Source organism: Apiotrichum porosum (assembly GCF_003942205.1).
Source record: "Apiotrichum porosum strain DSM 27194 chromosome Unknown scaffold_15, whole genome shotgun sequence".
In the NCBI taxonomy this organism is placed as follows: Eukaryota; Fungi; Basidiomycota; class Tremellomycetes; order Trichosporonales; family Trichosporonaceae; genus Apiotrichum; species Apiotrichum porosum.
In genome coordinates, this window is record NW_021167122.1 from 286,952 (window position 1) to 307,121 (window position 20,170).

Sequence of the window (20,170 nt, forward strand, 5' to 3'; positions counted from 1 at the left end):
GGGACGGTCGTTATTTATCGGGCCCTCCCCGTTAACCCGCCGAGCTTGATCTAATGGAGACACCGCCTCATCGCCCCCGCCCCTCTGCCCCTAGAGCACCGTACACCGTCACAGCCAGCGGCCACAGCGGCCACAGCGGACAGCCAGCGGGGATATCGCCGATGTGGCAACCGTCTGTCCCCCCCGTGTTTCACGTGTCTGTCGTGCGCGCACGCGGCCGACGCGTCGCACATACAGCGGCAACCGGCTGCTGCACAGGTGCGCACAGCTGCGTCTTGGCAGCGTGCGGGGCAGGCGGTACATGGTATCATGGACATTGCTGATGCCCCCGTATTAATGCTGTGGCCGTACATGCGATTCGTCCTTCACACAGAGTCACATCCACCGCAAAACGTCCCAGGCTCAGTACTACCAGTTCTACCAGTTACACCCGGCAACAGGCAGAACTGACGGAAGAAAGACAACGGGGGAAGGATGGAACCGGGGAAGGCACACCTATAGGGAAGACACGGAGGGAAAGGTGGCAGCTGATACGAGTTGGACAGTTGCCACATTGCATCTGCAAACACCAGCATCTATAGACTACAAACGCCTGCCCCCGTTCTTGCATCCTCGCGGTGCTCTGGATCGCCACAACGCATCGGGTTCGTTCGCACATGGTAACCGATGCCAAGCTTCCGCGTGGCGCTCGGCTGTTGAGCTCCACTCCAAAGCGCCAGACGGAGTCGCGAGCAAGGGGCGTTCTGGTAGCCATCGATGGTGCTGGTGCTGACTACGAAACCACTGTTTTGGGTGAGGAGTCAGTCTGTCGGCCGTCCCACAGTTGCAACCACAATCGACCAGAAGAACGCGTCACGTTGAGCAAACGACACCCCCCCCCAAGATCCACCCATATGCGTGCACCACCCTATCCTTCCTCTGGCAACAAGCACGCATGCCCAGGCTGCGCACCCGTGGTCATATCTGCACAGCGTGCATGAGCGTAAAAACAGTCCCTATCTTCGTCTCTCTCAAAAGTCTAACAACGCCACGAAAAAAAGGGACGAACCGACCGTCGTCTCCTGTCGCCGTCCCCTTCGCGGACACACGTAACACCACCTATGCTCTACTCTCGACCACCCATGGGTCATGGGCCCCGGGCCAAGAGTTACAGGGGCGCAATGATACTGCTCGACTTTGAGTCGGAGATCTAGAGAGGGTGGGGTCAGTTTGCTGTGTCTGCGCGAGAGCCATTACGCATGTCCTGATACGTACAGTGCGCAGCACATAGTCGTCGCCGGCAGTGGTGATGTATCGGACCCACGGGAGCTGGAAAAGAAAGTCAGTTGCAAGGTCACACTCGACAAGTGAATTTAAACTGACCGCCGTGTATCCGCTGCGGTCGACGATTTTGAGGTAGCGCACCTGGACTAGGGAGAATGTTAGCCATATGCACTCTTCCAGAAATCCCTTTGATACTCACTGCCCGAGGTGGTAAAGTAGGGAATCTCAAACTTGACCGATATAGGTGCGCGCTTGTCGAGGTCCTCGCCAGCGACGCTGAAGGATGGGTTAGCGAGTGTGTTCCATTTGCCAGTCCGGGAGTCAACTCACGACGGCAGTCCAAAGTGTGCGCGCATGAGGTAGTCCTTGCCACCACCCTGTGGAAGAAGAGTCAGCGCTATCACTCCCTCCCCACACACCCCACACGTACCAGCTGCTTAATCTTCCAGATGAAGCACGACTTTTCGGGAGCGTACACGACCGAACCTGTAGCCGCACGGAATTTGGGGCTGTCGGCATCGCCTGGGACGGGAACATAGATTTCGACATTGTTGGCTGTTGAGCGGCGCTTGAACTGGCCACGGACCTTGACCATGTACTCTACACGGGAGCCGCGGTACGACTCGACCGACGCCTCGACCCACACAAGCGGCTTGACCGGTGTGGACAGGCGATAGGACATGAGCTCAAACTCGCCGTCGGGCGGGATAAAGCTGATGGTGCGGTCATTCTCAAACCGCGACAGACGGACACATTGGTGAAACTTGACGTCCTCCATCTCGATCGACTTGCCGCGCGCACTCCGGCCGGTGCTCTCAAACATGACCTTGTCGTTGAGACCCAGGCGCAGCTCGGGCATTCCCGAGAGGTAGCACTTCATCTTGACGGCACCCAGAATCTCCGAACGGATAACGTTGCCAGACGCATTGACGAGCATGTTGACCGACTCGACAACGTCGAGGAACACTTCGTTCTTGCGGTAACGGATGCCCTCGGAACGCCACGAGACGGCATTGGTGACGGCCATGGGCGGGCGCACCTGCACCTCGAGCTTGTGCGACTCCTGCGTAATGTATTCCTGGAGAATCTTGGACTCGGTCGTCTGCGGGAAGCCAAAGTCCATCATCTCGTCGAGCAGCTCGTAGATGATGACAAAGTTGTCGCGGATAGACTCCTCCTCCACCTCCTTGAAGTACTCGGTCAGCACCGATACCAGGCGATGCAGGAAGAGGATGATCTCGGCAGCGTTCGAGTTGCGCTTGGACATGGCAAGGACTGGAGGGAGACGGTGGTGTTAGTGTGGAGGAAACAGACGGTGCGCGAGTGCGCGAGGACGAGGGAGACCACCCACGGTAGAGGTTGTTGTGTCGGATGTGCATGTAGTTGATGCCCTCGTCGGAGAAGCATGGCTGGACGGTAACGTTCTCCTCCTCCATGTCGAGCACAAGCGGGATGAACCGCTCGACATACGACGTCGGCACGTCGTCGCGGTACGACCGCTGGATGAGGGACTGAATGGGTTGTCAGCGGGAGCTGCTGCAGAGACGAGTGCCTGCAGTCTTTACGAACCTTTCCCTTGACATCAAGGATAGCGACTGGAGGGTCAGCACGAATCTCAATGAACTAGTCGACGACGTACCAAGGCTCGCCATGGCGGGGGCAGGGGATAGAGGGATGCAGAGGAGGATATGGTCGTCATTGACTGCGTTGAGCGTGTCGAGGTGGACCACCACCCATTGCGTCCTCCACCCGTTTTGTTATCCGGCCCACCCCGTTTGTCGCGTGGCTTCCGCGCCTGGCCCTGTGACGCGACGCGCCCGATTGCTCTGCGCCGGGACGGACGGTACGAGCGACGGTGCTGGCAACGCACAGGCAGAGGCGGGTTTGGTGCATTCAGTCGCATTCATTCACCACCACCTGTTGCTCTCTTCCTCTCTCATCCCTCACCGCTTTCTATCTGTACCTTGTCCAACATGTCTGCTCCCCAGGAAGTAGGTAGACTTCCCTCCTTTCCGCACCTAGCTCACGCTCACGCTCCAGGACGACCTCCTCCCCACCCAGACCGAGGGCTACAAGGCGGGTATCCGACTGCATAACTGTCTAGGTCAACCCGGGGACTAACAACGCAGATCGGCCAGCAGAAGACCGTCGCTGAGCTCGCTGCTCTTGACCAGGTATGTTGCTCGCCCTGTGCCCCACACCCCATGGACACTGGTGCTGTGCTTGCGCTTCATCCTGGACAGCACGCTCGCGCCGCCAGGGGGCAGCCGCGTCCACATCTCGTACGAGTCACTGACACTTGTACAGGAGGACGAGTCGCTCCAGCGCTGGAAGGCGTCGCTCGGTCTCAACACTGCCGGCGGCAACGGTCTCCCCAAGAAGGTATGTTCTGTGGCCTTGCCACCACTCGCCTCACCACAGTTCACTGATGCTGACAACACCCAGGTCGTGCCCAAGACTCTCTTCCTCACCTCGCCTACTCGCCAGGGCGACGTCATTATTGACCTCACCAACGCTGCTGCCGAGAGCGCACGACTCAAGAAGGACCCTGGTGGGTAACATGACACCTGAAGCCCAATACCCAGCTAACGCGACACCCAGTGCTCATCAAGGAGGGCGTCGACTACTCGGTCGGTGAGTTGCAACCACTCGATTCTGATCGTCGCTAACTCTTCAGGCATCTCCTTTGTCGTCGAGAACGAGATTGTCTCGGGCCTGCGTTTCCTCCAGGTCGTGAAGCGTGCCGGTGTCACTGGTACGTTCTGTCTCGTTGGCCCTCCCTCTATTGTGGAGGGGCTGTGCTGATACGCTGTGCTGACCCTGTGTTTTAGTTGACAAGGTCCGTCCTCTCCGGGAACGAATCCCAATGTCCGGGGGTCCCAGGCGCCCCCCGCCATGGGAAAGACACAGGAATGCTGACAAGTGGTACAGACCGAGGCCATGCTTGGCTCGTACGGCCCCCAGCCCGAGCCCTACACCAAGGTGGTGAGTGCAGCTGAATCACGCTGAATGTAGGTAGCTGACACATGCGCCCAGTTTGCATCGGAGGAGTCGCCTTCGGGCATGCTCGCCCGCTCGGGCTCGTACACTGTCAAGACGCGCATCGTCGACGACGACAACAACAAGTGGCTCAACGACTTTGAGTGGAGTGAGTAGAACGATTGTTGTTGGCTGCGTTCATTCGGTTTTGGTGGAGGCCAGACCAAGTGTATCAAGGGGGCAGCCCCTTGTGGCGCACGCATGGGCCATGGAGAGTCGCACGAGCCCCATCGGCCAGCGGAAGTGGCTGGGGTAGTGTCGAGCGTGGCCCTTCGCATGCCTCGCACTCTGGCAGCGACGGCGGCGGCCAACTTTTGCGCAGACGGGGAACAATGTGGCGCGCCGTCCAATTGTGCTTTTTTTTTTGTGGCAGTTTGATCTAACCACCGCCACAGCCTTCAAGATCAGCAAGGAGTGGTAGAAGGTTCACCTCCACCTGTCCCGGCATTGGCTTCTGTGGTGTCCCCTCCTCCGGTGCCTTTGCCTGCAACCTGCACACTGCATTTCTTACCGCCCTTCCCACCTTGCATCCCGGTTCGAAAACACCCCACCCCCCTCCAAAGACATTGGCCGTCGCGCGTCTTGTCCATACTACCTTTCTTTTTTGCTTCTTCCCCCTCCTTCGAATCGACGGGCGAGGAGAGGGAACGGAGCTGTCGCGCCGTACCGCTCCTCTCCGTTAGTTTAATGTAATGTTGTCCCTGTCCAACAACGAGACCAGCACTAGTGTTCTGGCCTTTGGCTGCTATCGTCACAATTCGTTGCATCCCATCAACACCTAGTACTCTGAACCCTCGACGCTAAACGTCTTTGCGTATTTCAGGTACTGCAGCATGATTTGCTAGAAAAAGGGAGCTGGGTCAGCTTTGAAGGGTCCGGCCAAAACAGCTGTTGCACTCACGAAGATACCTTCCGGGAGGTTCATACTCAACAGCGTGTACTCAATCTTACTCAGCCCGTGCGTCAGGCCCAGGCGGTAGATTGCGTGGGCGATGGCAGACGGATACACGCTCTCCATGTACCAGCGGTGGTAGTAGGCGGTGAGCTTTGTGGCGGCGTTCAAGGTCCGGTTGAGGTCGCCGTCGAGCGAGTACATTTCCAACAGGCGCAACAGGGCGCGCGACGAAAACTTGGCCGTGAGACAACGCTGGAAGGCGTCCTTGGCCTCCTCCTTGTGGTGCATGCGCAGGGCGAGCTCGCCGAGAATCTCCCACTGGGACAGCATCAGCTTATGTCCCGTCACGCGCGGAAAAGCTCACCTCGTAGCCTGTTTTGCTGTACGACATGTGCTGGGTCTGGAAATGCGAAATCTCCGCGCGCCAGATAGTGTACACGCGCAGATCCTCGTAGAGAACAAGGAAAAGGTTGTCTGGAGAGTTAGTACGGCAGCCTTCTACCAACTCCTTACCAAGCCAGCGCTCGCACAGGCGCTTGTTTGAAAATGCCGAACCCTCAAAGCCCTCTTGGCCGTCCTTGTCGGTATTCTCGTCTGGGGCGTGCTTGAGCGACTCGGGCTTCTCCAGAGTGGGGGCGGTGACGACTGTCTCCTTTTGTGCTGGTGCGTCAGAGGCACTGCCGCCATTGAGCGTAGCCTCGTCCGCTGCCGAGTCGATCGAGACGCGGATGGAGGGGATACCGCCATCGCTGCCTGCGTCGGGCGAGTGGATGCCGCGCGTGGACGCGTCCTCGTCGGCATGGCCATTCTCCTCTCGCCTGCCAGCCGCGGCCGGTGCCGAGATGCTGCCCACAGGGCCGTCCATTGACGCCGTGGTCTTGTGCTGGCGCCATTCCTCCTCCATGACAAAGACAGCGCTCCTGGTCTTGAGCAGCTCGTCCCATCCGACCTTGGACACGAGGATTGTGAGCAGGTGGTACGCCTTGGCAAACGTGCCACGAAGACCGGGAGCGGGCAGACGCAGGAGCGCGACATCGGCCTCGTTGTCGCGCGCAGAGTCCTCGTCCAAGAGGCTCGACTCTGCGATAAACTTCTTGACGGGGAGGTGTGTGCGCGCCGGGGCCGGTAAGCGGTGCAGGTCGCGCTCGTTGTAGGTAAACATGGGGCAAGAGTTGAGCGTCAGAAGAGCCTTGTCAAACTGGCCCAACTCGATGTGGGCCTCGGACAGCTTGGCCCATGTGAGAAACTCGGATGGCGCAGAGTTGACGGCCTGCTGAGCGACTTGCAGCGCCCACTCGGCCTTACCCTTGGACAAGAGGAAATCGACCTGCGCGAGAAGAATAGGGTAGCTCTGGGGAGCCTTTTGCAGTGCCGAGTGCATGATCTGGACAGCCTTGATCTCCTCGTCTGCAATGGGTCAGCGTCCCTCAGGAGTCAGATGACCCACTCATTCCAATGTAGCTCTTGGCTACTAGCGCTGCGACCTCGGGCTCGCGAGCGTACATGCGCTCAAAGAGGTTGGCTGCACGCTCGAGGCGGAACGAGTCGGAAAAGTACTTGAGGACACCAGCAGTGAGGTGGTTGGACGCCGTCGTGGCCACCTGCACCTCGGGGTCGGATCCCAGCTGCCATCCTGGTCGGGTTAGCTGCGGTGCGGAGTCATGGTACCCACCCTTGAAGAGAGCTCCTCGGCCGCCTTCAGGAAGCGCACCTCGCCATCGACGGTCGTGATCGGGTCGAGCTTGCGGTATCCTGCCAGACGGTAGGAGGCGTCGTCGGCATAGAGGATGGAGCGGAGGAGGGCAGAGAGGTAGGTCTCGAGCCACAGCTCTGGTGTCGCCTCATGCCGCTCACCGCGCAGGTCGACGACGTACGCGTCCACGCCACCGGGAATGCGCGCCTCAACGCGAATGTCGACGCGAGAAAACGCGTTAAAGCAGCTGCAGCATAAATGTCAGCGAGGGAACAAGACGCGCGCACGCGCGCAGTTGGCGAGGTTCTGACCAGTAGGTGCCCATCCGGACGCGCCAGCCGTTGGTCTTTCCGCCAAACCATGCTTGCGCCTCGTCAACGTGGAACTGGAGGCTGTTGATGTATGCCGCAAGGGATGCCGACGAAGACGCTTCCACGCCGGAACTAACAAGAGTCAACAAAGCTTCATGACCAAAAGGCGTTCCTCATCCTTACCAGTAGTGATAGCTCCCGACGTCCTTCTGGGCGCCCTTCGGACCGTGCGACTTGACGACGTGGCAGAGGTCGGGCGGGCCAAGCTCACGGAAGGATGCTGAGCGCGGGGGTCAGCAGTGTCGGTGAAGGAGTAGAGGAGGAGAACGTACCGAGCGTCTCTGTACGGGCAGTGACCGCCTCGCCTACTTCGGTCTGTGATGGAGAGTTAGCGGAGGGTTCAGAGGTGTGTTGTGTCGGCGGCGCGGAAAGCCGGATGACCGCAAGAGCACGGGTGGCCAGGTGAACGGGATACGTACCTCTACAAACTCTGGGATGTCCTTGAATAGTTCAGACATCCCTGTTTAGCTGCGAGGACGTGGGGGATGGGTTGGAGAGAAAGGTGGGTTGTTGGAGGGACGGGATTGAAACGAGACGTCGAGATGACCGGGAAGGGACGACCGACCGACTGTCACGTCGACGCGCGCGGGCCGCAGAGACACATGGGGGTTATATCCTCCGCGTTGTGTTTCCTAACGACATTCCTATTGCTATTGCTCTCTATCTCTCTCTCCCTTCCACCCATCCAACATGACCTCTTCGCCTGGGATCGAGGTACGCTCCCCACCCCTCCTCATGCAGCACGCTCCCAACAGCTCACATTCTCCCTCCCAGCTCGTGCTCGAGACTCCAGGCGCTGGGCCATCGCGCCGTGCTCCGTCCACCCCGCCGCCGCTCCCTGACCCCTTGTTGGACGAAGACGACGAGGACGCCGACCGCGAGCTGTGTGCGTACCCTCCTCCATACCTGTCTCGCTGTACCATGCTTACGATACAGTTCTGCGAAGGCAAAAGGAGTACACCGACCTGGAGCGGTCGGTGGAGGTGAGCGGCACTGTCTGGTTCACCAAGCTAACGCCAAGGCCTCTGCCGAGCTGCTGACGTCGCTGGCCTCGTATCTCACCACTTTCCAGGACAACCTGTCCGACGTCTCGGGCCAGATTGCCGACTTGCAGGCGCGGAGTGACGAGATTGAGAGGCAACTGAAGGGACGACGCGTGGGTGTTTGGCGCCATCTGCTGCGCAATAATACATTGTCACTGACCTAAACGCAGGTCATCCTGCCACCTCTGAATGCGCTGCTGTCCGACCTCATCATCCCGACCTCCCTCGTGCTCACGATCCGCGACACGGAGCCAAGCGCCAACCCCACTCTGTGGCTACAGGCCGTTGCTGAGCTCGAGGACAAGATGGTGGCCGTCAAGTCGCGCGGCAGCAAGGTCAAGGCTGCGCGCGAGCTCGAAAGCGTCATCGAGGGCCTGTCGCTCAAGGCAATGAATGCCCTGCCGCCGTTCCTCCTCACCCTCATCCGCCCACTTCGCTCTGCCTCCAAGGGCCTGAGTACCAACTTGGCGGTGATGCAGACGTCTCTGCTGCTCAAGTATCAGCCGTTCTACGCCTTTCTGTTCCGCCAGTCGCCCCGACACGCCAAGCAGGTCGAGCGCGGCTACGCCAATGCGGCGCGCGCATACTATGAGACGGGCATGAGGCGATATTCACGTGCTCTGACTCAGGTCCGGGCGCGCGTGGTGGAAAAGCACGAGCTTGTCGGCGTCGTCAGCTCTGAAGAAGCCGCAGCGTCGACTGGCAAGACCCCCGCCAGCGTCAAGCAAATGTACGAGCGGCTCCAGTTTGCCGATCTCGACATTGACGGCGATGCTGGCGCGGTCATTCTCGCGTACATGGTCGACGACAAGGAGCTGACTGTGCCCATCGAGGCACTGTTCCGCTCTCTCGGTCTCGTGCTGCTCGACAATGCCTCGGCAGAGTTTACCTTCCTCGTGCGCTTCTTTGCACCCACCTCGATCACACCATCGTCGGCCCAGCACCGCGAACGTGTCCGGTCACACGAAACGACCCCTGTCGACTCGCCCGTCCTCGGCCCCGTATCCGAGGCAGGTCGCTCACGTGTCGGTCGGCGACGGAACGGCGCGGCCGCCACGCCAGACCCATCAGAGGGCCTCAAGGAGGCCGAGCGGATCTGGCACGAGGTGTTCGACTCGGCCCTCGAGTACTGCACAGCCTTCTTTACCACCACTCTCACCCCGACTCCTCCCAACTCGATCCCCTTGCTCACCCTCATTCGCCTCAACGACAAGCTCATCGCCACCGCCGAGAGCCGTGGCGCGTCCCCACTCGTGCCATACCTCACGGGCTGGAAGATGCAGCTCTGGCCCCTGTACCGCAAGTCGATGGACGCGCATATCGAGAGTATCAAAGTCCTCGCCGACCAGGCCGAGGGTAAAGGTATTGCCGGGTTCATCGGCAAGGGTGTCAAGGACGGGCAGGTTCGCGCCGTGGCTGTCAAGTATGCCGCCGTGTTCTCGTGTGTCGTTGCGTTGTCAGACGAAGCAGAGGAGGCCATGATGTTTTCGAGGTGAGTCTCTTTGCCTCGACCACCCTACTCGTTTTACTGACACCCTTGTCCAGCACGACACGCATGCGTACCGAGCTCGTGCGCCTTGCGCAGACCCAGGCCAACAAGATCAAGGACGTGGCCCAGCGCCACTCGTTCCTGTCCTCCATTTACGAGGTCGTCATGCGGGAGCTCGTCGCTGGTCCCGGCGCGCCCACGCACCCGCGTCTCCAGAGCGAGCTATCGTTCTTCCGCACGCGCGAGGAGGAGGCGCGGAGGAGGATCGCGCAGCAGTGAGCGTGAGCCTGACTGCCGCCGGCGCCGGCACTAGCCTTCATTTTAATCAAACGAGTAGAACAAGTGAAAAGACCACAGGTGGGATCGCTTGTTACATGGATGCATATTTTTTCTCCTCGCGTACAGCAGGGCCAGGCATGGTCGTATGTTGGCACTGGCACGCGGCAGCGTAGGCTACACACAGGGGCCTTAAAAAACAACTGAAGAAAACGAGTTGCGCTCTAAACCTCCTCATCGTCGTCGTCCTCCTCGGCACCAGCAGCGGCACCACCCTCTTCGGCATCCTCGTCGTGGCCCTCGACGTCGTCCTCGTCGTCGTCGCCACCCTCAAACTCGCCGTCGTCCTCCTCGTCCTCGTCCTCATCGTCGTCGCCGTTCTGGAGGCCGGCAGCGGCGAGAGCCTCGGCCTGGGAATGTGTGTGAGCCAAGTGCGGGAAACAGAGGGGGGTAGGAGGGACGAGAGGCAGTGAACGCAGCACACTGTGAAAGCACACCAACAACTAAGGGTGGATGCACACTGCCCGCAGAGATCACTCCCTCGTCCTGTCCAGACACGAGCCCACTGCCCACTTACCGACGAATAGTCCACCTGCTTACGCCTACGGGTACCACGAACGATGAGCTCGTCGTCCGAGTCGTCCGAGTCATCGTCATCCTCCTCCTCCTCGGGCTCCTCGGGGGCGGCGGTGGACTTGCCCTTGCCCTTGTCGACGGGGGCGGCGGTCTCAGCCTCCTCGGTAGCCTCGGCGTCGTCGGTCTTGGCCCTGGGGTAACAGTCAGTCACTTGAGATTCCATCCATCCATCCACGAAGGCAGGAAGGAGAGGACGATGGGGAGTTTGCACGACGCGAAAGGGCCGTAGTCCATGAGGAGGGCCGCACTCATATGGACGCGACGCGCCGCGCAGCCCGTACCCAAACAAACAAACTCTCTCCCTCCGCCTCCAAGACAGCCATTCAGGACCTACTTCTTGTCAACGACCTCGTCAGCCTCATCGGCCTTGCGCTTGTCTCCGACCTCGGGGGCCGGGGCGGTGGTGGTTGCGGCTTGCTCGGCGCTCATGGTTGCAGGGGTGGATGAAGGAGGAGGATGCGGGAGAGAGAGACTGGGCAAACACAAGAGCACCAGAACATTAATTCACGCCTTTACGCGTCATGTCCGCGTGATACTCCAAAGCCACAACAACCACGCCGCATCGCAACAACACGTCATTTTGATTTCGGCCCGCCGCTATTGAATCCAAAAGTTGACGTCGAGGACGCTCCCTTTCCACCAACAAACGGAGACACGGCCTGTCTCTTGAACCATACACACCCTCTCTCTAGCCATGGCACCCCCCACCCTCCCTCTCCCGGCAACGGCCGTTGCGTCGTCTTCGGGCGCGCTCCTGGTCGCATCCGGCACTTCCCTCCACTTTGCCGCCGGCGACAACGTCTCGTCGTCCACCACGCCCAACACCACTGTCCCCGCTGGCCTCGTGCGCAAGGTCGCCCTCAGCGCCGACGGCAAGCTGGCCGTGTCTGCCGGCGACGACAAGCACCTGACTGTGTGGAACATTGAGGACGGCAAGCTCTCCGTCAGGTCTACCCGCCAGACAGCTAAGAAGGTTGCCTCGATCGACTTTACGGCCGACAACCAGATTGTCGTCACTGACAAGGTCGCCGATGTGTACCTGTGAGTCGAGGGGGACGCAAGAGACAACACAGAGTTGGCGCTGACACCCCTCTCTCTAGCTATCCCCTGGACCCGCGCGACGTCGACGCCGAGAAGCGCCCCAAGGGCTTCCTCCTCGCTGCCGACCCGTCGCTCAACCCGGACGCCGACCTGCTCCTGGGCCACGTCTCGGTTGTCTCGCAGCACGTCCTCACGCCCGACGGCAAGCACATTATCACTGCCGACCGCGACGAGCACATCCGCGTCAGCAGGTTCCCCAAGGCCTATGTCATTGAGAGGTACCTCTTTGGCAGCGAGGGGTGAGTGGAAAAGTGGAGGGAAGGTGATGCGGGTGCCACATCGGGCAATGTCCGCAAACAAGCCAGAGAGGTTGCAGAGCCTATAGGCGCGCGGCAGTGCTCGTGCTCTTGCTCGTGCTCTTGCTCTTGCTAGATCCTTTGGCTGCGCCTTGCCGAAGGAAACGAAGGAATGCCCTCGTCTCCCCGTGGTCGAGACTCTGTGTCACCGAGCCGTGACGGGAATGGCAGACTGGCAGTCATTCCGACACTAACCATACCGCAGCTTCGTGTCCGCTATCCACGTCCCGGCCTCGCGCCCCAACGTGCTGCTGTCTGCCGGTGGCGAGTCGACTCTGCAGGTCTGGGACTGGACCTCGGGTTCGCTCCTCCGCCGCGTGGAGATTTGGCCCGCTGTCCTCCCCCACCGCCGCGTGCGCCCTCCCGCGCGCCGCGTCAAGAACAAGCACCGCAAGGTCGTCGGTTCGAGTGCGCTGGCCGGCATCGCTCCCAGCGACGACCCCACCAACGAGGGCTTCTACGTGGCCGTCGAGGGATCAGTGTACCCGCTCGGCCAGGGTGTGTGTGTTGAGCAGATTGGCTCCGTGACCGTTGGCGACAACACAGCTGTGGGAGTCTTCTTCTCCGAGGGATGCGCCGCGCTGCACTCTATTGTGGTTGACGCTGAGAACCCCGTCGTTGAGACTCTGGCTCTCCCATACCCCGTGCTGGGCTTCACTACCGTCCCCAGCCAGCCGAGCCAGCTGCTGGTCACCCTCGACACGTCGTTTGGCGTCGCCAAGACTGCGACTGAAATCGATGCGGCACGGGCCACGTCGAGCGTCGTGCTCGTCGACGTTGCGGCCGACGGCAAGGTATGTGATCGGCGAAGAGTGGTGACTCCAGACCGCCACCCGCAATGCTCATATGCTAACGCGCTACTCAGATGTCTGACAATACCGCGTCGTCTTCGCTCGTTGCATCCCTCCGCGCTGCGCTCTCGGACCCTTCGCTGGACGCTACGCCCACCACGCTCTCGCAGCTGGCACTGTTCCCCAACCTGTCGCTGTTCCCGCGCTGGCCCGGGTTTGAGGAGGACGAGGAGCTTGCTGGCCCCGCTGTGAACACGCCCGAGGGCAAGGCCGAGCTGGAAACGCTCAACTCGCGCCAGCTGGGCCGTCTCAAGGCGCGTGGCGAGGACGTGCAGGACCTGCTGCCCAAGAAGAAGAAGAGGCGAGGACGCAAGGGCGCGGCTGTCGGCGGCGATGACGCGGATGCAGAGGGCGAGCCCGACGAGGGTTCCGCGCCTGTGGATCTGGAGGCGCCCACACACGCCGCGGGTGGTGAGGACGTGGCCGCCAACGTGACAGCGTAACCGCTGAGCGCGCTGAGCACACACTGCTGCGACAAGCTATACACCATGCTTCCCAAGGGCGGGGCAGGCAGGCAGGCAGATTACAGTTACTTAGATTTGATTTCATTGTCTTCTTTTGCCTGTTGGTTGTTGGACGTTGGCTGGGGTGGGGGGGGCAACAAATGCTGCGAAGTGGGCGAAGAACGGGTGACGCTCGAGTGGGTCACCTGCACGACCTGCGCGCGGGCTGTGCGCTGTGCATGAGCCGTAGTCGGCGGGGAGAGGGTGGGCGGTGGTGTTAAGCTGTGCCGACGGCGCGGGCGGGGGGCGGAGTGAATGGCGGTGCGGGGAGCGGGGGAACAGCCAGGGAGAGTACGCAGCACAGTTCATGTGGGTCCATCCACCAATCCACCGAAATGTTCTGGACCACACAATGTCTCGAAATGGAGCAGAGCGATGGAGCGTGTGTCTCTGGAATCAGTCTTAGCTCTCCTGATGTCCTGACGTCCTGGCTGTCTCCTGACGTCCTGGCTGTGGCTCTCCTGTCTCTGTCTCTCCTGTGTCTCTGGCTCACATCGGGTTGTGTCTGGACCATGACAAGCGTGATTGTTAAAAGTGCGTCGGGTTTTGGGTCCTGAGGCTAGCCCCCGACATATTCCTGCCGTCTCGCGCGCAATGTCTAGCATAGGGTTCGGGCTAAGGGGGGTTATGCAGATGTGGATTGAGAGACGTTGTTCAGTCCCCCCAAGCAGCCAGCAAGCAAGCAGCATCTTTCTAAATGCATAACGTGGTTCCTCTGCGTGCGTGCGCGCGAATGCTCTGCTGCAGTGCCTGTGCTCTGGCCGCTGGTATGGACGAGAGACTGGGCCATCGTAGTGCATTCCCAGAGAGGCCAGAGAGGCCCGTCATCTGTCGGCTCCACCGCGCAGCTCTTTGCCCAGCTATGGCTCTGTTCTCGTCCACGCCAGCGCCAGTGGCCACGACGACGACGCGTCTTTGAATCTCTCTGCTCCGCCCGCCGCCGCCGTCCCTCCCTCTCTCTTTTCCATCACCACTCCTCCTCTTTCAACAGTCACACACACTCTTGCATACACACCACATTTCTCTCTCTGCCCACTTCCATCCACTTCCATCTCGCCCCGTTTGCAGTGGTCCAGATCGATCTCGGCCTCCCTCTCTCCCTCTCCCCCCCCTCTCCCTGCCCCGCGCCACCGCCACCGGGCTCCGGACCACCCACCCCTTGGTCTCCCCTGTGCCAGCCCTGGTCGCCGCCGCCGCCCCCGCCGCCGCCGCTGCCAGCACATCGACTCGACGCACCACCGGCCACCGCAGCAGCACCGACGGACCGGGTTCGCGCCCCCCCGTTTCTGGCGCGTGTCGATCAGCGAACCCCTCGTCGGCCCTCTCGGCACACTGGTTTCCCGGGTTTTTGATCAAAAGAAGGAGCCAGACATCGTCCAGGCATTTACAATCACCCCGTCATCCCCTTATTTACACGGTCTTGCCTCTTGCCACCAGATTCATTTCCACCCACCCACCCACCACCCACCACCACCGCTATCCTCTCTTCCCAGCACAGCCTGCACGTTTGATACGTCCTGGCCCGCGTCTCCACACCCACCCACCCACACCTGCCCCCTCACACCCCCTCAACCATCGCAATGGTATCGACTCGTCCACCACCAGCACCAGCACGCGGACGCATACCGTACCCATCAGCCGACACCTACGCACCCGGCGACGCAGGTGCACCACCAGTGACCACCATCGTGACCCCCCCACCAACTGCGACTGTCGCAGACCCAGACCGCCGCGGATCCGGCTCGAGCAGCGACGCCGCCAACGCGAACGCCGGCCCATCTGGACTCCGTCGTCTCCGGAGCATGCGCGATCGTGCCCGCGGGCGCGAACCCCGTGACCCAAGCGACCAGCTCAACCCCCCCGCAACAGCAGCTGCCCGCCGTGGAAGCCTCCGTCGTGCTAGCGGACAGTCGGAAACCTCTCGTGAACGCGAGCTGTCAGAGCGCGAGCGGAACATGCAGGGCCTCAAGACATGGTGGAAGGCGTTCTCCACTGGCCAACGGCCGCCCGCACAGCAGTCGTTCCGCCCCGCCCCGCGCACAATGACGACCCGCACTGTGTTTGGGGTCCCTCTGAACAAGATGCTCAGCTACGCTTCTATGCAGATCTCGACAAGCGCACCGGACGGATCGCTGTTTGTTTGGGGGTAAGTCCTTTCTTCTCCACACACACACACACCAGCCTCGCTCCTCCGTCCTGGCCAACATTGCCAGTGGCCAAGGGGTCCGGGGTATATCGGCTGTCCCCAGGTTCGAGCCGCGCGCTAACCCACCCCCCGCAGTGAAGTGCCCATCGTGGTGGCAAAATGCGGCGCATACCTCAAGGACAAGACCGACATTGAAGGCATCTTCCGCGTGTCGGGCTCAGCTAAGCGCATGCGGGACCTCCAAGCCATCTTTGACGAAGGCCCCACCGTGAGTAGCAGTTGCTTTTGTGGCCATTCATCGCCGCCTGGTGACTGGTTGGCGTTGCTGGCGTTTCTAGGCCTGTGGCCTCTCCATGCCTCTAGGCCCCGGGTTCAGGCTCTAGCCACGACGAGGCGTGTGCGGGTCGTGCGCGGGACGGCGCTCATGTTCCACAGTTTGGCGCGGACATCGAATGGGACGCCACAAACTTCTCACCACACGACGTCGCCACCATCTTCCGTCGGTACCTCACCCAGATGCCCGAGCCGGTCATCCCTGTGGCCTTCTACAACCACGTGTGTGCACGCCACAAGCCGTACCAGCCTCTTCGCTAACACAAAACACAGTTCCGTAATGTCCAGACCTCGGTGGACTTGACAACCGAGATGATGATCCGCGAGTACAAGCGCTTGATCCGCAAGATGCCAAAGGAGAACCAGTACCTCTTGCTCTACGTCCTCGACCTGCTGGGCATCGTCGAGAAGGACTCGGACCGCAATCTCATGACTGCCCCTAGTAAGTTTCAAGGCTTGAATCCTGTGGCTTTCTTCTGCCAGCGCGCCGTGGCGTCACCCCACATCGCGTTCAGCACTGACCACCACCCTCTAGATCTGGCAGTGATATTCCAGCCAGGCATTCTTTCTCACCCGGGTCATGACATGCGGCCCAAGGAGAGTGCGCTCTCCAAGGACGTTGTCGAGTTTCTCATCAGCCACCAGCACCAGTTTGTTGTGGCCATGTCCATGGTAAGGTTCTCGGCCCATTGCCCCCGGCGCGTGCCTCTGTCGCTGATACCGATTTCGCAGTCCATGTCGTCCGCACGCAGAGCGTCCAACTCCCACGAGGGGTCAGCTCCTCCCCTGCAAACAGAAACGTTGCTCGCCGTGCCCGAAACAGCCAGCCCCGTGTTGTCCTCGTCTCCGCCCTTGCCGTCCCCCACGGCCCTGGCCATTCCCGAGGTCATCCCGGAAGACGGCCAGCCAGACTTGCAGCCGACGCCGTCGCCAGGCGCGGACAGTGTAGACAACGCGGGTGCCATCTCCCCACTGTCGCGGCCACAGCCTGTCCGAGCAGACACCGACTACATGGTCCCTTCAGACTCGGACGACGACGCTCCCGCCGGAGGTTATTACATTGTGGAGAAGAGCGACCAACCCATGAGCCCAAGGACGTCGGCTCTGACACCTTCCAAGACGGCAACCATGGAGACGGCCGATGCCAGCTTCTTTGTGCCTGCGCTCCTGGCCCCACCACGGCCGCCCCGCTCGGCCAAGCGTGGCCGTCCATCACTCCCAAACCTGCCATCCCAAGGCGCCGTGCCCGTCATCGACGTCATGGATCCCTCCGATTCGGACGAGGACGCACCGTCCGGTGGCTACGTCGCGTACGAGAACAAGCGCCCGGCATCAGCCCGTCCAGCCTCGGCCTCACCGTCCCCGCTGCCGACCCCAAACAATGGCCGTGGCGGTCTCAACCGATCGCGTACAGTCCTGCAACCCGCCGACGCGCGCACAAACTCGCCCAAACCCCCTCCCGCCACGGGTCTCCTCCGCCGTCGCACCCTGCCCACCAAACGCGTAAGCGACTTTACCGCGCGCGTCCGACGTGCTGTCCGCGAGGCGTAAGCTGTGTGGCTGTGGGGGCACACGTACGTTTGTTGTTTGTTGGGGTGTGCACGTGAACCGCCCCCTCACAAACAAACGCGTGCTGAGACGTCGGAAAGCGGTTGTTGGGTTCCGGCATCCCCTAGATTTACCCCGGATATCCGCGGATCGAAAACACCCCCCGCGGCACTCTGCTCCTTGCTCAAGGGCTCTTGCAATCTTCGTTTCAATCTACAGAACGCGTCTCGTATTGCGCGCGGCTCAAAAACACTTGCTACCAGACACTTCTTTCTCCATTTCGGCCGCGACAGGTTTTTTTTGTTCCACCCTCCTCCCTCTCATTGTTGTTGACTTTTACCCGGATACCCTTTTTTGCTCGTATCGAACATATGTACGCCCCTGGTTTCGCCCACACTCTCTCATCTCTCCAATCGACAATTGTTTGCGACCCCCCAAAGACAATATTAGTGACACTGGTTCCCTTTCTGGTTTTCTTTATTTTCATGCATCATGCCCAGTGCACCCAGGAGCCAAACCCCGTCACAAAGGTTGCAACACAGGAGTACAGGAGCAAGGCACCCCAGAAATCGGACCAGTTCAGGAATAGCAGTGAAGAAAGGGTCCTGCGTGCCGTGTGTGCACGCGAGGGACTTGCGAGGGTTTTGAGATACAGGTGGGCAGGGGCCCACAGGGGAGGGGAAACAAGAGGACGCAGGAATCTAGGAATGCACATCCACTCTGTCTGGAGCCCGGCTGCGCGCGCAGTATCTATAGCGAGATCCAGCGCAGTGGTCCAGGCGCACCGACATTCCGGAGTCCCTCTCAGACCCCGGGTGGCGCGGTGGACGCACACTTCCTCGTTCGCCATGCACAGCGGTGCAGCGGACCATGCCCCGACGGCCCGCGGGACACCGGCGCTGGCGCTGGGGGCACAGGATCCGATGCAGGCTGGTTTCTTCGGCTCGCGGACCAAGTGCCAGTCCTGGGTCGCCGATTCACATCGGGAATAGAAATGGAGACGACGAGATAAGAGAGCCAAGCTTGGCCTAGATGGCACCTGCACGAGGCGGATGCCCGTCTGAAGACGTCTTACAGCCCATGAGCCTGATGCACGCAGCCTGACCAGCTTGTTCTGTCCAGAAGGTGTAAGCTGCTCTGTGCGAGATACAGTAGAAGCAAGAAGCAAACGCGCACGACCGAGACCGGTAACGCTGCTTCCATGCACACCGGTTGTCTCCAACCTTGTCAACGTTGTTGCTTCTTGCTTAACTCACTACCTTCGCCGCATCCTCGAACATTGCCAGCCGTCATGTCCTCATCACCTACCCGACCCCCCAGATCCACCCCCCACCGGGGTGTATCGACCGGCAACTCCAGGAGTACATCCGTCACACCGACGAGGAGAACGCCCGCCTGGAGCGACAGCACCAGCCTCCACGTCTGGCAATGCAACTAGGCTGTCGTTATGCACAACTTCAGCAGCATGGTTGATTGTGATGTAGGCGGCGGTGACCCAATGGCCAATGGAATGCATCCTGGCCAAGTGACCGCCATGCCACAACCGGCGATCGTGCACGAAAAACACATAGAGATGGGGGTGGCCCGTTGTTGAAGCAGTAGGGACGGTGTGTAGTGTGTTTCCACGGCCACAGCCAGGACGGACGAAAAACACGTAGAGAAGGGGTGTGGCCCGTTGTTAAAGCAGTGGGACGCTGTGTAGTGTGTTTCCACCGAAAAACATATAGAGAACGGGTGGTCCCACATTGAAGCCGTAGTAAGGCGGGATAGTGTGTTTCGCGTGCCATCGGACGCATTATCCTGGGCTGACCAGGACGACCTTCCGGCGTAATGGGTAAGCCTCCACGGGTTTTTCTGTCCGACGGTCCCTGTCTCTGATGGCATTTCACGTCCATTACATACTCACATGCTGCAGTCATGTACTCTATTCCGCCCCACTCACACCTAGCTTGGTGGTTATTGACGTTCGTGTCGGCATGACTAGGAACGAGAGGAACCACAGACACGGGAGGGAGCAGGGACAGACAGAAGGCAGAGGGTGTGGGCGTGTGCACGAGGAATCTAAAAGATCCAACCTCTCCAAGCCCAGATGCACCTGTGCAGCGTGTCCAGCTGGCCAGCTGCCTAGCCTGTCAGCAAGCGCCCGGGTGTAAGCTCCTCCCAGATCCGAGCGAGAAGCAACCGCAAGATCGGGGACGTGGCTGTGGCGCCTGCGGTCCCGGTTGGCGTTCGTGGGGCTGAGAGGGTGAAGAGATGTGGCGCACGCGTGAGGATGGATGAGCCGAGGTCCGAAAGTGTGCTCAGTGCCCCGATGGTCGTTTCTCGTGGAGGTTTGTTTCCAGGGTTGTGCCCACTGAGGCCCCCGCCGAGCGACGGCGTCGGTGCTGCTGGAGCTGGCTGGGGCGTTGTGCTTCCACATCCTGGCCAATGCTCACTCGCGGGGATATGCTGGAGATCTTGGGTCTGCTTTTCAGATCCGCTTGCGACGCTCGTCTCCAGGCGGGTCACGACTCGCGCCCCAGAGCGTGCCAGGATGGTTGCCCCGGACCTGCGCGCTTCCTTTCGTTTTGCACAACATCTTGCGATGTTCCGTTCCGTCTGTTTAAAAGGTATGGCCTGACACCCCCGCAAAACATGTTTAAAATCGATCCAACAGCCTTGTATGATCGCTGGATGATGTAGAGCTC

The 20,170-nt window shown here is 60.5% G+C and overlaps 7 protein-coding genes across 7 annotated transcripts; 4 read left to right on the forward strand and 3 right to left on the reverse strand.

Moving 5' to 3' along the window:
- Window positions 1–1,147: 1,147 nt before the first annotated feature.
- Window positions 1,148–2,915, reverse strand: AP1M1 (AP-1 complex subunit mu-1; the record flags this gene model as incomplete). The annotated part of the gene is made up of 9 exons (XM_028618878.1): window positions 1,148–1,189; window positions 1,255–1,308; window positions 1,363–1,409; window positions 1,463–1,539; window positions 1,594–1,640; window positions 1,694–2,538; window positions 2,615–2,774; window positions 2,833–2,858; window positions 2,903–2,915. 9 exons carry the CDS (start codon window positions 2,913–2,915, stop codon window positions 1,148–1,150), a joined length of 1,311 nt encoding a protein of 436 aa, XP_028472766.1.
- Window positions 2,916–3,236: 321 nt separating this feature from the next.
- Window positions 3,237–4,723, forward strand: EHS24_003180 (uncharacterized protein; the record flags this gene model as incomplete). Its single annotated transcript, XM_028618879.1, has 10 exons — window positions 3,237–3,254; window positions 3,393–3,437; window positions 3,571–3,645; window positions 3,709–3,814; window positions 3,865–3,897; window positions 3,941–4,018; window positions 4,095–4,102; window positions 4,195–4,248; window positions 4,300–4,411; window positions 4,698–4,723. 10 exons carry the CDS (start codon window positions 3,237–3,239, stop codon window positions 4,721–4,723), a joined length of 555 nt encoding a protein of 184 aa, XP_028472767.1.
- A 357-nt stretch (window positions 4,724–5,080) lies between these two features.
- EHS24_003181 (uncharacterized protein) lies at window positions 5,081–7,719 on the reverse strand (the record flags this gene model as incomplete). Its single annotated transcript, XM_028618880.1, has 10 exons — window positions 5,081–5,143; window positions 5,204–5,515; window positions 5,562–5,671; window positions 5,711–6,604; window positions 6,645–6,822; window positions 6,870–7,137; window positions 7,178–7,333; window positions 7,385–7,481; window positions 7,534–7,576; window positions 7,681–7,719. 10 exons carry the CDS (start codon window positions 7,717–7,719, stop codon window positions 5,081–5,083), a joined length of 2,160 nt encoding a protein of 719 aa, XP_028472768.1.
- Window positions 7,720–7,951: 232 nt separating this feature from the next.
- Window positions 7,952–10,072, forward strand: EHS24_003182 (uncharacterized protein; the record flags this gene model as incomplete). The annotated part of the gene is made up of 6 exons (XM_028618881.1): window positions 7,952–7,975; window positions 8,036–8,147; window positions 8,198–8,244; window positions 8,283–8,417; window positions 8,475–9,796; window positions 9,850–10,072. 6 exons carry the CDS (start codon window positions 7,952–7,954, stop codon window positions 10,070–10,072), a joined length of 1,863 nt encoding a protein of 620 aa, XP_028472769.1.
- Window positions 10,073–10,293: 221 nt separating this feature from the next.
- Window positions 10,294–11,134, reverse strand: EHS24_003183 (uncharacterized protein; the record flags this gene model as incomplete). The annotated part of the gene is made up of 3 exons (XM_028618882.1): window positions 10,294–10,479; window positions 10,647–10,836; window positions 11,040–11,134. 3 exons carry the CDS (start codon window positions 11,132–11,134, stop codon window positions 10,294–10,296), a joined length of 471 nt encoding a protein of 156 aa, XP_028472770.1.
- Window positions 11,135–11,399: 265 nt separating this feature from the next.
- Window positions 11,400–13,396, forward strand: TRM82 (tRNA (guanine-N(7)-)-methyltransferase non-catalytic subunit trm82; the record flags this gene model as incomplete). The annotated part of the gene is made up of 4 exons (XM_028618883.1): window positions 11,400–11,746; window positions 11,806–12,045; window positions 12,308–12,896; window positions 12,968–13,396. The coding sequence occupies 4 exons, from the start codon at window positions 11,400–11,402 to the stop codon at window positions 13,394–13,396; spliced, it is 1,605 nt and encodes a 534-aa protein (XP_028472771.1).
- Window positions 13,397–15,036: 1,640 nt separating this feature from the next.
- On the forward strand, window positions 15,037–17,486 carry EHS24_003185 (uncharacterized protein; the record flags this gene model as incomplete). Its single annotated transcript, XM_028618884.1, has 6 exons — window positions 15,037–15,602; window positions 15,738–15,870; window positions 16,038–16,157; window positions 16,209–16,377; window positions 16,471–16,607; window positions 16,668–17,486. The coding sequence occupies 6 exons, from the start codon at window positions 15,037–15,039 to the stop codon at window positions 17,484–17,486; spliced, it is 1,944 nt and encodes a 647-aa protein (XP_028472772.1).
- Between the last annotated feature and the right edge of the window lie 2,684 nt (window positions 17,487–20,170).